Consider the following 18,461-nt stretch of genomic DNA (forward strand, 5'->3'; position numbering starts at 1 on the left):
AAAGTTTATGGAGCATGTGCATCTTCATGAGGCACAGCTGATAGGAATAAACTCCATGAGAACATCCAGGGAAGTGATTTATACTAGGTGGCTATGGAACCAGGGGCTTTAGGTATAGGATAACAGCAGTGCTGTCCCATCACTAATCATACAAACCATTGGTTCTTTCAACTTTGATCTAACTTGATTTTTTTCTTAAATAATTTTTCTCTGCCACTTGTCTGGTTTATTATGCTGATGAAATAAGTGTTCCTGTTTGTTGCTAGTCTATGGCCCTGAACACACACCTATTTCAATACTATTGGGACCCTGTTAGGACAAGGTAGCAAAGACACCATCCCCTCTGGTACCAGGTGCCGGTGTTGAGGCTGCTGGTTGGTGTGACAGTGGTACTGAGGAGCAGTGGGAGGTGGGCGGTCGGAGAGACCTAGTGGGAAGATACTGCCATCGAACATGAGTACAGTTCACATAATTTGCCTAGAAGTTTCAGCAGGCAGCTCTGTCCTAGTAAGTGACAGCTAGGCTTTGGTCTCTGTGGGCTCATATTATGGGCCGTATTTTCTGCATAGGGTCTAATGCCCTTGGTTTGTGATTGGAGCCTTTACTGAGAATTGTGGTGTGACCACTAGTAGCAAAGGGATACCACATTGCTTGCTGGGTTTGCTGCTTACCACCTCTCTGCTGTTTCCCCCTGCAATGCCTAGATGAGAAACCTAGTCAGGTTGTCTCATGGAAGGTAACCCTGCTTTTCGGTCATGGTCTTAGGTGAGGTTACTGCACCAACTGTCTGTCCTGCTTCTGCATCACAGGCATGTGAGCCACTTGACAGTCAAGTCCTCAACTGCTGCAGTTTAGAGCATATGGTTGAAGGTAAATTGTTGCCAATTTGGGATTCCTTAAAAACACTGCACAATGAACCATGGCAGTTTAGGAAATGAGGGATGAGCAGTTCAGATGTCCAGGCAGGGTCAATAGCTGAGACCAGTAGCTTCATCAGTTATCTCATCATTGCTCATCCCTCAGGTCGCTGAGTACCTAAAACTGAGTGGTGCAAATACCTCCCAGTGTGCTCACAGTGCACAGAAACAGCAGATCACACCAGCTTTACAGCATTTAAACATTGACTCTAAATATCTTCTGTTTTCACCTGTAACTACTAATTTTGTTTAAAAATGAATCATTACTTAATAATCCTATGTTGAGTTATCATAATTATATTTATAAATCCATTTCTAATGGCTAGATGCAGGGATTTCAACAGTCCCTTCCCTAAAGCCACATTAGTCAGTATAAGCTCAGACTGATGTGTAGACAATTTTTTTCCCCAAACTCACAAGGAAGTGTAAAGAAGTTATGATATTGCTTTAACAAGGCCCACTGGGATTTGAGATTATTTATATAAGCCCTTACTGAAGACAAAAACTCTTCTATGTTTAGCCATGCAGAGCAAAGCTGCTGTTCAGACAGTCCAGGGCACTTTAAAAACAAAGAGAATTTGTTGAAATAATGGAGAAAAGTATAAGAGATCTTCCCTCTGAATTCTTTTACTGCAAAGCCACAGTTGCTATGAGCTGCTAATGTAAAAAGTAAAATAGAGTGATACCACTTCTTGAATTTTAAGGCCATTTCACTATACTAGGAGCCAGAAGTGGAAAACTTTTAACACTGTTAGAAGAAAACTTGCAACACTGGAGAAAAGGCAGAAGATGGAAAAGATATGCCTCACTCCCTAGCAGGAGGATTAATTCTCCTCTACAATTCATCTGATTTCTTAGCCTCATTCTTCAGCACCCAATCTCTGTTCTTTCTTGGACAGGTAATTTTTACTCATGTATGCCACTGTTGGGACCTCAGTTTAGCAGTCCCCTACTTCCTTCTTCTAGGAAGCTCTAGAAGGAGAATTAAATGGAATGTATTTCATGAGATATTATATGTTCAACTCCCTCCTGTTTTCTTCTAGTAATTAGGAAATGAAACTGTCTTCACAGGCTTGAAAATGAAAAATCTGATGTGAAATTAGACCATTTAATTAAATTATAAAAATTGAACCTAATATTTTTAGGGAAGGTATTTTACAAGAGGCCATAGTGTGGTTGGTAGAAAGTTTGAAGTTCCACACTTTCAAAGCACCAGAGTTGCTTTAGATGTTTTCACTCCTTTTGTAAATCTGAGCAATCTATGTATCCAGAAACTTAAATACTTTCTTTGTCTCTTTCTCAAGAAATTAGACATTCTCCTTTTGTGAGAGTTTCACGTTGATAAATACCTTCACTGTTTCATTCAGCCTTCCTTTGGGTAAATTTATGCCATTTTAATTTTCAGTGTTTGTTGGTTTGGATTAAGCTTTGATTCTGACTTCCTTTTACCAAACCAGTAAGAGTGCTCTCCTCTGCCAGCATTTCAGAGTTACTAAGTGATTTCTGTTCTGTAGATCATTCAGAGACACAACTGGAGCATTGGACACGATGTTCTAATCTCATTAAACTGAGTTCACTGCATTATAGACATGTGCACATCCTATTGTTCAGGGTATTCTGTCCTCAGCCTTAAATTTCCACATAACACAACAAAAATTTGTAACACCGCATATTTGCTGTAATACCTTAAGGGTATAAATTACTCTAGTAAAGGTACATTTTATGTCATTAGTGTCAGAAACCTTATTTGAATCTAGTAAAGTATACTTCCTCTTCTTTGCAAAGGCCCTGATTCATCAAGGCTTTCTGATAACTAGGTCTGAATAGCTGTTCAGTGAGGCTCCTCTGAAATAATTTGCATTGACAGGCAGTCTGCAGGTAAGTGAACTGCACATCCCAGAAAACCTTGAAGAAAAAATGCAAGCCTGAATGTAGCTGGGGCTGGTATTGCCTTTCTTACAAGCAGTGACACTGAATGTTGTATGAAAGGATACAGACACATAGATGTTTTGGATTACCGATTAAGCTACAGTGCTGATCTTCAAGAAGCATGTGCGTGTATTTTTACATGTATAGATACAACAGGAATATGTAATCTCACTTATGCCCCTGATAATAATGAGGTTTTGTTTCAATAAATGATGGGAACATTGTCTTGGAATGTCATTGTATTCACCTTGCTTAAATAGAATGATTTAATCTGGATACAAAATTTTACTTTTATGGATGCAGAATTGATAAAATAATCCTTAAATCTGATTAAACACCAAACGGTTATCTTTCATCTTTTGAATTGTTTTGCTGTTGTGAGGGGTTTTTTTGTTTTTTCAGCAGCATCTGTGAGAGTTGAGATTTTGTCAGTAATGGGTATTGAAATTGGGCATACATGACACAGTTGCTGCTACTCTGTAGATATTTCAGTCAGATTTATGAATTTGGAAACCATCTGGTAGCTGTTTTGGTCAAGCAAACCATCTATGTTTGGACCAACTCCAGTAATGTCTCAGTGAGCAAAGGAGGACTTCAAACATGAAACTGGAAAACAAGTCAATCGCAGATGAAATTAGGAGCTGCAATAACTTGAAATAATTCTCTCCCTTGTATTTGTGATGCTTAGAATTATTATAGGAGGTCAAGAATAGCATGTATAGTCATTTTTAATCTTTGACAATCTGTACTAGTTTCTTTTGAAATAGTTATACTAATAAAATTCCTTGCTAAGGAATTGGTGCAAGGAATTGGTTCACTGCCCCTATTTTCATTAGGGGAATTTCTACTTCTCTTTGAAAACTAAGTTGTCTTTACTCTCTCCAGCTTTGAGCTTTTTTTATGCATTTGCTCTTTGAATAATTTACTCAACTGAGAATTGGTTGGGTGAACTGAAGTGAATTAAATGCCATTTCAAATGCCATTGGTCTTCTCTTTCTTAAGCATCTGACCCTCAATGGGTCTGAGCATGCTGCTTGTGAGGTTTTTGGAACCTTTTGTACTGAACTAGTTAAAAAAATTAGTTTTTGTATTTGATCTTCCTTGCCACTGCTTTGAATGATGAATTTGGACTTTTTGGTTGGCTCTTTATCAACCTTTCACATTTTACATAGTGCAAAATACTTCTCAGATACTGAACATAGCATATGTACACAGGAAATCTTTCTGTGAAGTAAAGGGCCCTTGTATTTGTGATAGGATACTTGATACCATGTGTTTTATTTTCACCAATATAACATCTCATTTTGATGAATTTTAAATAAAGGTTATAGTTTCATGGAGAGATGTAAAGCCACATCAGGAGAGTAGTGTTATTGATAGCGTCTGAGTGTTCAACATAAAGACATGCCAGTATTTTTTGGCAAAGACTTTTATGTCTTCGCTCTGAGTCTTCCTCCTGTATAACCATTGGTTTTCAATCTGGGAAACGGGAACAAGGTAGGAAAGTGTCTGTAAAATCATTCTTGTATGAGAGTTTGATGGAAATGTAGCCCAGAGAGAGCAGAGATATTTTGTGTCTTCTCTTGGCCTTTTGCCTAGTGTCGTGATGCCTGGGGTGGCTGAGAGACAGCTGGTTGTCTCAGCCTTCAGCTGGGAAGGTAGCCTGTGTACAGGAGATGCTGGATAGGGTACAAACAAGGAGGAGGTGCCCTGCTTTTATGGCACACCACTGGAGTCCCTCGATAAGATTTCGTATGCTCTTGAGTTTGTTTTATGAAAAAAATCACCAAGGCAAATATGTTTTATTTCTCTGGGAAAATGATGTGTTTAGGACAGCGCTTGGACTTGGCGGTGTTAGGTTAACAGTTGGACTCTATGATCTTAGGGATCTTTTCCAACCTAAATGATTGTATGATTTTATACTTTATGTCTGCCTTACCAGTTACCCTCATACTCCTGCTCCAACTTTTAAATGTGTTTGTTTTATTTGGACAATTTGGGAGATAAATGTTTTGAATGATTCTTTTCTCTGCAGTATCTGTAAAACAAGCGTCTGCATAGAGGACACATCCTTCTCAATGGCCCTGCTGAGGAAAAACTATAGGTTGAAAATGACAGTTACAAGAAGAGTCTGCTGGGAAAGGCAGGTCTAATAGACATCACTTAGTCCCATGAGCAGGCTTCCTTAAAATTGAATGAGTCTTTCAAAGGTGAGCTGTCTGGAATTACTTTGCATTTACTATAGGGTAACCATATTGATGTCAGTAATTGCTATGAAGGAGCTTTTGCATAGTACTTTGTTTTTCTACAACCCTACTGTGCACTTCTACCCTTCAGGAAATGAGCATTAATAGAAGAGGCATACTCCCATTTGCCAGGGCAATGGCCCTTACTTTTCTATATACCTCATGTGTTGAAAGGTAAAAAAAAAAAAAAAAAAAACACCAAACCTAAGAAAAGAGATATAACCTTAAAATTCAAGTACTTTGTTCGTACTGGGAAGGAGGCTTTTTAGGTTGATGGTGTTGCTGCTCACATTTGGTATTCCCTGCAAGTAAGGTGGCACAGTCAGGTTGTTAGCATAGGTCAATAGCACACTGTTCTGTGTCCTCTGTGTCCATCCCAAGCACAGTAGTCTACAGTTATAGCCATACACTAGGGAAATTATGAGCCATCTGTTCTAATTTAGACCAAGATGTATCCAGAAAGGAATCAGGAGGTGATTAAGGTGAAGAAAACTATTTTAAGCAGCATACAAAGCTATCCCTTCCTTTTGAGCTGTAGGCATATTCAAGAAAACTGCAGTCTAGAGCCATAGTACAACTGTTGCTAATCCAGATGATGATGACCAGCAGCACTGCCATCCTCCACTATGGATCAGCAGTGATCTGGCTACAGCAATCTGATCTTTATTGTTTTCTGAGAAGTTATTTTAATTCTTTCCACCTGGGATGCAGTAAGACATGAAAAAAATGCAGCTTAAAGCCTTAACACAACCATTAAAGTGAAAAAGCATATTCTAAAGCATCGGCCATGAAGTTTTTACGAGAGCAATTTGCATCTCCATTTAGGGGTACCGTGTTGCTCTGCTGCTGAGAAGTCAGCAATTACGTTGTACTTTGGAGCTGCTTCAGCAATTCTGCATAGTGTGGATGCATAGTGTAGAGCAGTCATAGCAGACTTCAGACAATGCCCAGCAAGAGCTAAACTCCTGTGCTTTTCTTAGTTTTGTAGGAGAACTTCTAAATTAACATGTGGATTCTACTGTTGCAGCCAACCAGGCAAAAATTATGAAGGAATTTTTAAAAAGTAGTTTCAAGAAAATACATTGTGAATCAATTCAATTCCGTCTGCCATGTTTTCTTCCTATTATGTCTAGATATGTTTGACATCACATGTCCAGCAGGAGCTGTTTTCTCCATGGGCTTGCATCCCTCAGTCAGATGCTTTATTTCAGCACAACTTTATTGCAAAAGCTAAAGATGTAAAAGCAGAAAACTGCACCAAATTTTCATCAGTTACAATAAACTCCTGATCTTGTAGACGAATGGAGAAAGAATGTCTCTCTCCATAGGCAGTTATTGCTATGGGTTGGCTCTGTAAATAGAACTACTGCTTCTGCTGCTGTACATTTATGGGCTGTGGTTTTGCAGGTAGGACATATTCTGGGACATAGCTGGCAGGCTTGCAATTTTATATCCAAGGTCAGTTCCCACAAAATTGAAATCACATTTTCTCTTCATTCTTTGATCAGCTTATTTTTGCTTACGTGGTGCTGAAACTAAATAAAGATGATAATGTCTTAGTTATACTCATTGACCATCTGTGCATGCTTTGAGTACCGTTGTGAATTTTAAATTTAGTACATTTTCAATGTTCATGGTCCCACGCATCTAGGTGCCCCACTGAACATAAGTCTGCTTTAGACATTGTTGCTTGATTTAGGTTTTCATACATTCATTTTAGATACTATGAATCTTCAACCTAAAGGTTTTAGAATAGATGAACACCTGCTAATCCTTCTGTGATGTTTAAGCTTTATTTCAGTGATTCTTACGGCTGAAATTTTGTTTTGTCTTCAGCAGAAGCAGTACAGTTGGTGCTGTTTTGCAATGGAATGAAAATATTTTATGGGTGATAGAGTTTGTGACTTAAAAGTAATGCTTTTGAAATCACATAGCAGCCATCTGGAGGAGGAAAAGCAATGTAAAAAAGCCATTGGTGAACACCTAAATGTCTTTAGACTGGAGAAGTATGTTGAGCATTACTTCGAAATTACGTACTCCAAGGCAAAGTTACTCTTGGACAGGATTAAAATCTCAAGATTTATTGCCATGTAAAAAGTTGCAGTATGGTGAGATAGCTTTTCTGTGCTTTGGAGGAATAATCTACTTGTAACCACCTTGTCTGTCTTGGCACAACATACTAAAGCAGTTCTTTGGTCTTCTGGTTTTACCCTTTGCCACTTTAAGAAAAAAAGAATTGAATTCTTTAGGCTGTTCAGAGGTTTTATTTCTGCTAATAACAATTTTTAATAGCTGTACCAAAACTAATGTAGTTATATTTAAGTTAATATAGGGCAGTTGGGTCTAAGAAAAATGTTGGTTGATGTGAAACAAAAGAAAAATAAGTTGGGCTGTGCTTTGCAGATTGAGATAGGCAGCTTTTATTTCTTTTTCTAAGTTCCCTAAAATAGCTCAAAATGATCAAACCATGTCATGAAGTTGTAAAATAATTTAAAATACATTAATAAAATTAATGTCGTTGAGATTCATATGCAGTTGTTTCATGGAAAGAAAATAATTGAATCCACTGTCTTTTAATGTACCTTTTAGCATGAGTTATTTAATCTATGCTATGTACTGGAGTTAGAAATGAGAAAAGTGCATGTGGAATATCGATTTTAAATCATAAAGGCATTTATCAGAGAAAATAGAATGATTGTACTTAAAAGGCACTTTGAAATATCACAAGACCATTTGATATTTCTCATGTCAACCCTTCTGAAAAATATTATGACACTGGTGCTCTGGTGAGGTTAAATTTTAATTTTCATTGTAAGGCTTTCTTATTAGTAAGAAATAACTTGGCCTTTTCAAATGGTGACACATTGAAAGTTCAAGAAGGACTTCTATTTCGTAGGATGAGGTATTTTGAACCATCTAAATTGGTTTTGTAGTGGATTTCTAGATACCTTCTTTTTGACCAGACTCTAGAATACATTGTTTTTCCATTCAAAATATGCATTGCTAAGAAAAAAGATAGAATACTGTCAATAATGACAGTGTACTTGTGTATACAGCTGTTGGATGTGTTCATATTAATGTACTGAAATATGCAAAATTGTATGTTAATATTGTTAATGTATATGTAACTAATATAATTATGTATACTATATTGAAGTATATGTGTGGTGTACTATATATGAATCACTTTATTGCAAGGATTATATATCAGTAATTTTCTGATAAGAATGCTTTGCAGAAGAGAGTATTTAAGACTCCTTGAAAGTATAGAAATTCAGTTAAATGAAATCCTGTTTCTATAGTGATAACACAGGAAGAAAGAAAAGGTTTAAAACTTAGAGGCAGAGCTTCTGTTGTTGACTGCTGTAGTCTATTGCAAAAAATATAATGCATGCTCTCTGTCTTCTTACTTTCCTAGATATGTTGTTCTTCTCTTGCTCATTTCCTTGCAAGGACACCAGTGGGTTAAATTTCTGTTCTTCCCTTTTTTGTCTCTTATGAGAGACTTAATATCTGATGGTTTGGGATACCATGCGACTAGTAAAGATCCCAGCGAAGATTTGCTCAAAACCCACACTTGACACTCCCAGCTGTTGAGAATGAATAATGAACTGCGTTAGAACATGACCACAGATGTTTGTTTTAGAAGGGAAGCAATGATTCTGTAAAGCAAGTTTTTTTCCAGAGGAATTTGCTGTTAGCTGTGAAAGTACCACACTTCCTAGTTCTTCCATACTATTTAAATTTTGTCAAGAGTAATGAGCATGCATTGATTTTTATGTCATTTTTAGATCACTGTAAGGATAATTAAAAGTATAAATACCTTAGCCTCCCAGTACGTTAAGTATATAGACACATCATCAACCACAATTTAGAATTGTTTTTAGATTAAATCATTTTTACAAATAGTTCTTTAATTTAGCAGGTTTGTCCTTTGGTTCAGTAAAGTCAGCTGTCATTTCTATCAGAGCTGTAGCTTGTGGAAAGGGCAGCTTTAGCAACGTTCAGTGAAAGGGCTGAGCTTCCGTCAGCTTTTATATTGGATTCTTCAGCACAGGCTTGATTCAGCAAAGCGCTGAAGCTGTAGCTAACACAGTAATCTCCTCCAAGGGTTGCACAGCACTGGGAGCCCTAAATGCACAATGCATTTACCTGGGTTGTTAGCTAATCAAGTCAAGTTAATCTAGTGCCTCAGTAACACTGGTTAGTGCCCTGAGTAAGAGCTTTTTCATTTTCTAGTTTTGACCTCTGTAGACTACCTACAGCTAATGTATTTATAGAAGCAGCCTGCTAAATCAGAGGTGGTGATGGGGGTGTGCTGTTCCTCTTCAAAGGCAGACTTATTTTGTCTGTTGCTGAGACAGTTCAGTTGCATTTTGAAGTGAGTCTCATGCACGATGGAGGGTGATTGCTGCTGATACATTCCTTTTAGAACTTTTCTTTTGAAAGAAATCAGTTTTCTTTATTGCAGTGTAGTCAGAAATTTGGTTCAGTTTTTCAAAATCTTGTGAGAATCCTTGTAATTTTTCCTAGTTTTGAAATACAAAGAATTCTTTTCATTCCCTGACATACCATGAAGATGGTGTTTTTCCTGAAGGCTTAGGACATTGTGGGTGGGTTCCATGACCTTATGGATGACTGTATTTTTTTCCTAGTTCTTATGTCAAAGAAATAGGAAATAAAAGCATTCAGTATTTTGGTTTCTTAAGCCTTGGCTTTTAAGGACACAGTTTTGAAATGTTACTCTGGCTTATATAGGCAATTCATTGGGATCAATTCCATAATGAGTAGTGGAGAAATACCATTCTCTGATGCATGATGAGTCAAATGTAAAACATTATCTAAAAACATTGGGATCAATTATTTCTACTGGAGAAGTTACTGTCTTATCTTTAGTCTTATCTGAGTAGTTGTTTTCAAGTTTTGCTCATCTCTGCTTTCAGATTTGAAATTGGTTGAATTTCAGATAGCATTTACTGATTTATTTTTATTTTTTAAAGAAATCAAAATTTTCCTGGATTTCCCATTATTATCTGCTTAACAACTTTGAAAATGCCACTTAATTTTTAAAACATTTTATACATATTACTGCAGGAATTTTACTTTCCTAGCTGTACTTCTTTGGCTGATTGTGGGAATGTGGCAACCATATCATGTCTAAAATTCTCCTTCAAACAACCCATTTCTTAGAGAAAGCATTGAAAGGGACAAGGAGGAAGATAGTCTCAGCCTGTCACCTTTATTTCTTACTTGTTTTGAATGCTCCATTCCTAACAGTTTGGCCCATAGTTATTTCTCTTCAGTATCTATCACAGTAGCCAAGTATCTCTCCCTTAAGTAGAGTTTTACTTTTTCACTTTCTGTACTGCTTCAGTTCAGTTCTGAAATGTTTGCCAGAAATGTATTAAAGTTTTATTAGCATTCATTATATGTGGTTCTGTCTTTCTAAAATTAAAGTTACATGAAGGTTCTAGTTATATCTTTTAATCTTAAGTCTGATTTATTGTATTTTTGTGGGTGAGACTAATAGATATCTCTTAGATGGAACAGAAAGAGTGGGTTTGAGGTTTTGCTTTAATCTGCAGAGGCAGCATCTCAAGTTTGGTCAGCACTGGGAACAGCTCTGACTGTTGTTCTTACTGGAGATCAGTTCTATTATCACCAATCTTTTTTCTTGCCTCAAAATTTTAAGATTTTTTTTTTCCAGCTGCCCTGAACCCACAAAATTGACTGCATTTAAGTGAAAACACCAAGTCTCTCAGTTTGGCTCACTCATTAGGGAGTGAGCCATGAAGAACATGTTTACTTTGCTTATAGTAGTTGGTTTTGTTGGATAGAAATGTCATATTATTGAGTTTATGCTAATATGCTCCCAGGTAAACATCACTTGATTAACCAGTATGTATGTTGCTACATTCCATCGGCAGCTTTTCTTTGTGTAATAACTAATGGGCATTTCTTCTCACTACTCAGACGGTGATTTTCAGGAAAACATGGAACTTCACCAAACCTAATTTATTTGTGATCTTTCTTAAGAAAATTTGGTTGAAATAAGCTAAGAGGGTTAATACAAGTTCCAGGGAAGAGTTGAACAAATGGAGTGACAGACAAAATGCTTAGAATTATTTGTGTTTTCCTGTTGGTGAGATCACTGACAGACAAAACTGGATGATGGTGGTGATTTACAGTGGTGGATTCAATGTCCTGTGAAAAAATGAACTCTGACATGTCCTTTTCTTAACTCAGAGTTTGGACCATTTTACTGAGTATGTTTTACTACATCATACTGTTTTAAAGCCTGTTTTCTAAAGCTGACTCACATCTCCCTCAAATGCTAGCAAGGTCAATAGGTAGTGGTGAGATTTTACTTGTCATAAAATTGATCCAAAGTAGATCCATTCTTTCACCCCACAATAACTTAGGGAATCTTTGTAGAATTTATGAATTTTGTTTGATACTGAGAGTCATAATTTTTTCTTTTGTCGGACTGTGAAGTCCAGAATCTCAAGGCTTCTTTGCATTGCAGAAAAGCTGAATGTTTGCTGAAGGAAGAACAGCATTATTTCTTTTGTTACCCTCACCTTCCTACCTTCCTCTAGCTTACGTCCTACCTCTCCCTTACTCCTTTCAGCCAGCAAAGCAAGCTGTGCTGTCTTCTTTGGGAATTTTGCTGTCTTCTGCCTTTACTCACGCTGCTTTCACTCAAAGGAAGCTTAGAAGCAAGAATTCATTGCTGAGTAAGAGTATTAAGAAGTAGCAGAAGAGAGCACATAGATGCAAAGCCCCACATCCAAAGTTACCATGCAACACATCTGAGTCCTACACATTTGTTTCTTATCTTCTTCTTCAGCCATTCCAAAATCTCCTTCTGACAATTTGCCTTATCTTAATGTCAAACTGAATTTTTTTTTTGTTTTTCCAATAAGATCAGGAGAGCTAAGCACAGTTTTGTTTACATGTCTGAGAGGCTCTGTTGGCATTTCAGATTGGTCTGGGAGGAAACGCTGAGCTGATGGGCTGAGTTGTCTTCTGTGAATGCTCACTCTCCTGAGGAGCATTAGCAGCCAATCTACCTCTTCCAGTAAATGGAAAGCAAACTGTCTCCTGTCCTGTACCGGAAGTGAGACAGCTCTCCTTGAACAGAAAAACTGTGAAACTAAGGTGAGAAAGAGTGGGGTTCTTCATGATTTGTTTTGCTTTTGTTTTAAGCATAGGTTCTTTTCTCCTTCCTCTACAGTAAAGATTATGGAAAAATTCTTCTAAAAATAATAGGGTTAAAAAAGAACAAAGAGAAAGCATCTAATAAAGCAGTGACTTCCCACAACCACTTGTGTTAAATGCTGCTGAAATACCAGTAGCAAAGACTAATTCCTAACACGAGTGTTCCTGGAGCAGGTAAGTGCTAGGATACACACGGTTTGTTTCTAGTAAGGGAATACACTGGAATAATTTCAGGAAATACTAATGACTGAGCAATTAATAAACAAGAATTGCAATATAGTTAGGCTAAATGTCTTTATGCAAACATTCTTTCCCTCAAATAAACCAACAGCCACAAAAAAAAAAAAAAAGAGCACTCCTTCAGTGTCGGGGCTATACTAGTCAGACTTTAAAACGAGGAGGCATCTCCAAAAAATCCTCAAATCAAAACACAAGAATAGAATCAGGGTACTAAAATAAGTTGTGATGTTTGGAATATTGCTTGGAGTTCTGAAAAGTTTCTTTGCAGAGAGGGTGTTGATCTGTGGAAACACCTTCCCAAGACCCAGAACCTTAACATATCACCTCCAACCTCCAAATTCTCTAGCTGTGTTTGAAGGTGCGTGCACAGTGCTTTGTTTAGACTTGCTGATTTCTGAAAAATAGAAAGCCCCAATTTTGCTAGCTTCACCTAAATTTGCCTCTATCACCACATTGTAAAAATTTTAGAACAAAGACCGAGTAAGGAACATATAAAGGTAAGTTTCTAATTATGTGTGGAAATGAAATTACGAAGTGATAATGAAATATAGAATTCAGTTCTGGATTACAGTTAACAAGACTCCTTGGTTACTGGCAGCTCAGTGCTCATCACTGAGCATTAAGTGTTCCTTCTGGAACACTTATAGAAACATAGAATAGTTTGGGTTGGAAGGGACCTTAAAGGTCATCTAGTTCCAATCCCCCTACGGTGGGCAGGGATACTTTCCACTAGAACAGATTGCTCAGAGCCCCATCCAACCTGGATATCTGGACCAGGGCTGCCTCTTCTGGGCTTGGTGTCTTGTGCAGTCTTTCAAAAGAATCCTGCTTCCTTTCAATATAGATATAGTATTTGGGATTTAACTGAAGGCTTGTATCTTTCAATAGTGAAAATACTCCAGGGTGTCTTCTAAACTTTTCACCTTCTGATCCTAGCAGACAGTTGGGGGTTTCTTTTGCAGTAGCTTTAAACACCTTTTCCAGATCTTTGTGGCACAGTATAATTGTCCAGTGAGATAGTACATATTATAAAGGCTGTTAGTGTGTGGCAGGTTTTGGCCTCTGTCCTTTGGTAGCATCTCAGACGTGTGCAGATCTTAAATGGTGCACTGCTGTTAGAGGAGTCAGAGGGTGCCTAGACCAAACTGCCTTCCTCCTTCTCCTTACTGTGTAAAGCTTAGACCTTCTTTGGTCAAAGTGACCCACTCTAGTGAAGTTTGAGAAAAGACACCGTGTATTTGGTAATCTAGTTGTGATATGATTGTTTTTTAGTGTGGATAAAAAAAAAGAGTGAGAGAAAATACTCCTGTTTTTAGGTAGAAGGAAGCTCCTCTGACCTTGAGTGTGTTATAGGTCTTGCTTCTATGTACTGAAGCAGAATTGGATTCTTACATACCTGTAGATAAGTGAGGAAGGAGGAACAAATGTAGATGTTAGGAAAGAAAAAACCCAGAGTTGAAATTCAAGAGGCCATTTCCAACAAATGGAGGTAAGAAAGTGAAAATACACCCACTCTTTGAGGAAAGATATGTAAATTACACTAAATAGGATTGTTTCTAGAAGAGCTAAGAAGGTGCTATGTACAAAAAGTATGTAAGCACTCCTATGTGTAAGAAGCAGGACTTTACAGAGAATTGTTGGGTTTGGGAGACCTGAGAGAATGAGAACCGTTCAGAAGGACACAGATAGTGTGTATTTGCCTAGTTTTCACCATTCTGAATATTGGTGTCATTACTGCTCTTCTGGATGTTTAAAAAACTCAGCTACTTCTAGATAGTACGCTAAAATAAGTTGATATGTTCACAAGCAGTGGTTCAGTTGGAAGAGCTGGAGGAATTCAAAAGTGAAAGCTGATTCTAAAATTATTTATTGAAATTTTGAAGTCTTGGACATGGAAGGCCAGCTAACATTGTCTTCCAAAGTGACGCTCTTGGGTCTGCTGAGAATAATTGACATCCATCTTACTTTGGAGTATCTGATACTAGATGCTCATGAGCTAAAATGGAAGACAAAATTAATAAAGTAACTGGATCACTGATCAGTCTGTCAATTTGTACATTATGGAAGAAATAAACCTGAACAATAGGAAGTGGAATGGTCTTGTGTTTCGAGTAAATCATATTGAACTAATCTTGTTCTTCAGCATGTGGTAATGGGAACGGATTATAGGAATGTGCTTTAGAAACCTTTATTCATAAAGCTCTAGAAATCTTTACTCTTTTAATACATCTGAAGCAGAAAGCTGTATAAAATGAACTGGAATTTGGGTTTTTACTTGATGTAGACTGTTAGTAAGTTTCCAGTGTGAGCATCAGAAACATCAGTTTGAGAAATTACCAGTTACAGATGAAATTTTGTTCTAAAGGAAGGAAATTTTGCATTAGAAACATGAGCGAATTTCTCTTACGTATGCTAAGTTTTCCTTTCACATTTTTTTTTAACAGTTGGTGATATGGTTAAGGTGTTCTATCTAAATTCACCTTGTCTTTTGGGTAAAACACACTGACTTTTACAAGGAAAATGTGAAAGGAGGTGTTTGTTTTTTTTTTTTCACTATAATATGACAAATTCTAATACTTGAAACTTACAGTTTAGATATAGTTTAAGAAAATGACAAAGTTCTTTTTTTTTTTTTTTTCAAACTTTATAGCCTTGCTGATGCATGGGAAAATGATTTGGGAGTTCATCCTTTGAAGTTTCCATCAGAAACATGCTTGGAATTACTGCTAATGCTGGGTTTGAGCACTGCATCTCTTCCACCTTCTCTTCGATGCATGAACTCTTTTCAGGTAAGGAATAGGTGCTATTTTAGTATAAAGGTGTTACTGTTAGGAAAAAGAGCGATTCCTGGGGCCCATAAACCCTTTCAGAGTAAAGGTTTATATTCTGTAGTTGCATGACTCTCCATTATATTAAATATAACAATGGATGACTTCTTGGAGTGCTCAGTTTCTTTCAATTGTATTAAATTTAGATCAAGGCAGGAAATGTCATTGGATCTTTAAACAGTGAATCATTGTTTAAATTAAATTAGATGTTTAAAGAAATTTCATCAACTTAGTCTGGAGTAGTTAGAATCATTATATAAAATCTTGTTGGCTTAAAAAACAATAAAAATCTTCAGCAAAAAGTAAGATTTCCAGTGGTGAAAACCTGTAAAATTTGGAGTGAGCATTCAGAGTTTTCTCCAGTGTTCTTCTCTATGTTATCGTGGAAGTTTTCAGCATTCACTGAAGTTTTCCTACGAAAACATTGTTGCAGGCATTTTACATTGTGATATGTATCTATTATGTGTCTGGAGACTAGGATTTTTACAAATGCGATACACAGGCAACTGAATTCGTGATGATATGACACAGCAACTCAGCCTTTTCACGATGCTTCTGTCTTCACTTGTAGTTACATAGTCCATCAGTTGTGTATTGATGCAAATCTAAAGTAACCAGCTGTTGAGCAGTGAGCATAACTGAGTCGGAGTTTGTTCTGACAGTTATAGAAAAATCATTGTCTTAGTGGGACTGAGTGTCCTAAACAGTTTGTAACATGAAATCAGGTAGCTTTTGTTTGTCCATACTTCCTGTTTTAAGTAAGGGCTGTTTAATTAGTGTTCCTGAGTTATGTTTACTGAAAAATAATGTTATTTTAGAGTTTTGGAGCCAGAAAGAACATGGTCATAAGCCAAAATCACGTAATAGATTTTAGTGGAGTTACACTGATGCACAACTGCTGAAAACTCCTCTAGATGTTAGGAAATAAGTATGCACTTGTTACTGTCTGCTCGCTTTGTGTCTTGTGAGCTTGGAAACAGGGGATCTGTGTATGGTAAACATTTGGGTATGGCAGCAGCCATTGATTGTTTCAGCATGTTATTTTAATATCCAAGGTCAGAATTGTTATTCTGTTGTACATTCAGAGGCCATAAAATTGAAGAATCTCCTGGATACCAGCAGAGTGAGATTGCAACAATTAGTAGTTTCAAGAATTGGCCAGTACTAGTTATCCATGCAGTTGAATGGTCCATACATTTCCTATTAAGAAATGAACATTTTGGTTGTCTAACCTAGCAGGATGTATTCCTTGTCCATTACACTACCAGTAATCTGTGGTAAAATCTTCTCTGCTTTACACATGATAGATTAAATAGGAGTCTCTTCTTGTATGCCAAGGCTGTATGTCCTACATTTTTTCCGTATGGACTCAGTCCCAGATTGTGCATTCAGGATTCCCTTTGATTTGTGTGTTGGGGTAGAGGTAGGAAGTGATAAATGGCTGTCAAATGTGAAGTCAGGTATGGCTAAGTAAGCTCAGGAAGGGTTTTTTTCTTGGAGTACACAAAATATGAGAGTTTTCTTTTTCCTTGTCATTCATTACATGATTGTGCTTGATTGCTCCCGGGTCATTTTAGCTTTGTAAGGCTGTCTGTCTAAAGGAACTGTCACCCAAGAGGCACATGTGCAGGGCCTGGAATTGAGGCAGGCATAAGGTTATGTCAGCTGTGGAGTGGGAAGCCCCATGCATCCCCCGGAGACCCTCTGACTATGACTTTCCAGCCCCAGGTTTCTGTGGAACAGATGAAGGCAAAACATCACAGTGCTTTGCTAAACCCAAGGGAATGGTGTCTTCCAGTACTGGCCTCTGCACACTCTGGTTTGTCCGCCTGTGTGCCAAAGTTGGTGATGTGGCAATGTCCGGTCTTGGTTGCAAACACAATTTCAGGCTGAAGATACTATATTTTGGGGTGATTCTCAGTGTCTGTGCTTTTATAGCAACACACAGGTAAGAATTCATAGTTCTTGAAAAGCCCAAGTTCTGAAACCTGCTCTGCTAAGATAATGTTGTCTTTTGCCAAGTGGGAGGAAAGGAAAATGGCTTTTTTGATAAACTTCTGTGATTCAAACTGTCATTCTCCTTGCCAGACAGTCAATATCACCAAGTGTTTGTCCTAGAGGGCAAACACTGTCCAGGAAAATATCGGTTTATTTATTTTTATCATTGCAAACCTTGTTTAGATCTCAGTTTGTGAATCCATGAAGCAGAAACAAAGTTTGCCCAAGCTTTTCACTGATGCTTTACAGTGGTCTGTCAGCCTTAGAATTTTTTTTTTCTGGCTTTTTTCATTCTACTCATGTGCACTTTCTGTACAGCAAATATTAGAATTACTGGTCCTACCTTTTCTGTATTTTTATTGAGAAAAGTTGGAAAGATCTGCAGAGAGCTTGAATAATGATATTTAATTGTGCTGTTTCCTGAGCATAAGATCCCTCTTCATCCAAAATAGTCAAACAGGGAATAATGAAAGGGCACTAATTGAAAACTGATATTTCATGTATGTTACTGGAGTAATAGCAAAACAAAAACCAGTTTTGCTTCAATTTGTGTTAGACATATTTCTGGCAGTAGCCTAGAAAAAAATTTGAAACATTGTAATTCTGTATTACAGCAAAACTATTTGAACTGACAATAATTGCAGTGTTTCCTGGTATGACACACGGCAGTCTTGTTCGACAGGGGGCCATGCTCTCTCAACTGAATGCTGGAGAAGTTAAAAGGAAAAATGATCCCATAAATTACCAGAGTTTTCTCCTTGCATAAATGTTTCCACTGTTGGACACGTGGCCAGGAGCAAAATGGATCATTACTTTCTACTCTACTTTTCTTTATGTTTTGATACAGTATCTGGATACAGTACTTGCAGCTGTATTTTTGGTGATCTAAAAGTTACAGTTTAACATCTGATACTGTGTCAGTATAGCTTTTAAAAAGCCTATTGTTTTAAATTAGGTAACCAAAAATTATCTCACCCATATCCATGTTTTTGAGAACGTATTTACTCTCTCTCTCAGTTATATTACAATACTGCAGTGTTGATAAGCCAAAATTTGAGTTGGTATTCATATGCATTGGGTGA

General features: G+C 37.3%; 1 protein-coding gene across 4 annotated transcripts in view; it reads left to right on the forward strand.

Annotated features, from left to right (window-relative positions):
* UBE3D (ubiquitin protein ligase E3D) overlaps positions 1–18,461 on the forward strand; it is an 82,028-nt gene that overhangs the window by 30,331 nt on the left and 33,236 nt on the right. For 3 of the 4 annotated variants that reach the window (XM_050314446.1, XM_050314441.1, XM_050314442.1), the window contains exon 9: positions 15,204–15,342. In XM_050314446.1, the coding sequence (XP_050170403.1) occupies positions 15,204–15,342 (139 nt within the window). Of the gene's footprint in view, positions 1–12,077; positions 12,261–15,203; positions 15,343–18,461 lie in introns of those variants that run through there. The other variant, XM_050314444.1, reaches the window with a different exon arrangement.

Source organism: Myiozetetes cayanensis, unplaced genomic scaffold (assembly GCF_022539395.1).
Source record: "Myiozetetes cayanensis isolate MyiCay16 unplaced genomic scaffold, myiCay2020 scf2-11, whole genome shotgun sequence".
NCBI lineage: Eukaryota > Metazoa > Chordata > Aves > Passeriformes > Tyrannidae > Myiozetetes > Myiozetetes cayanensis.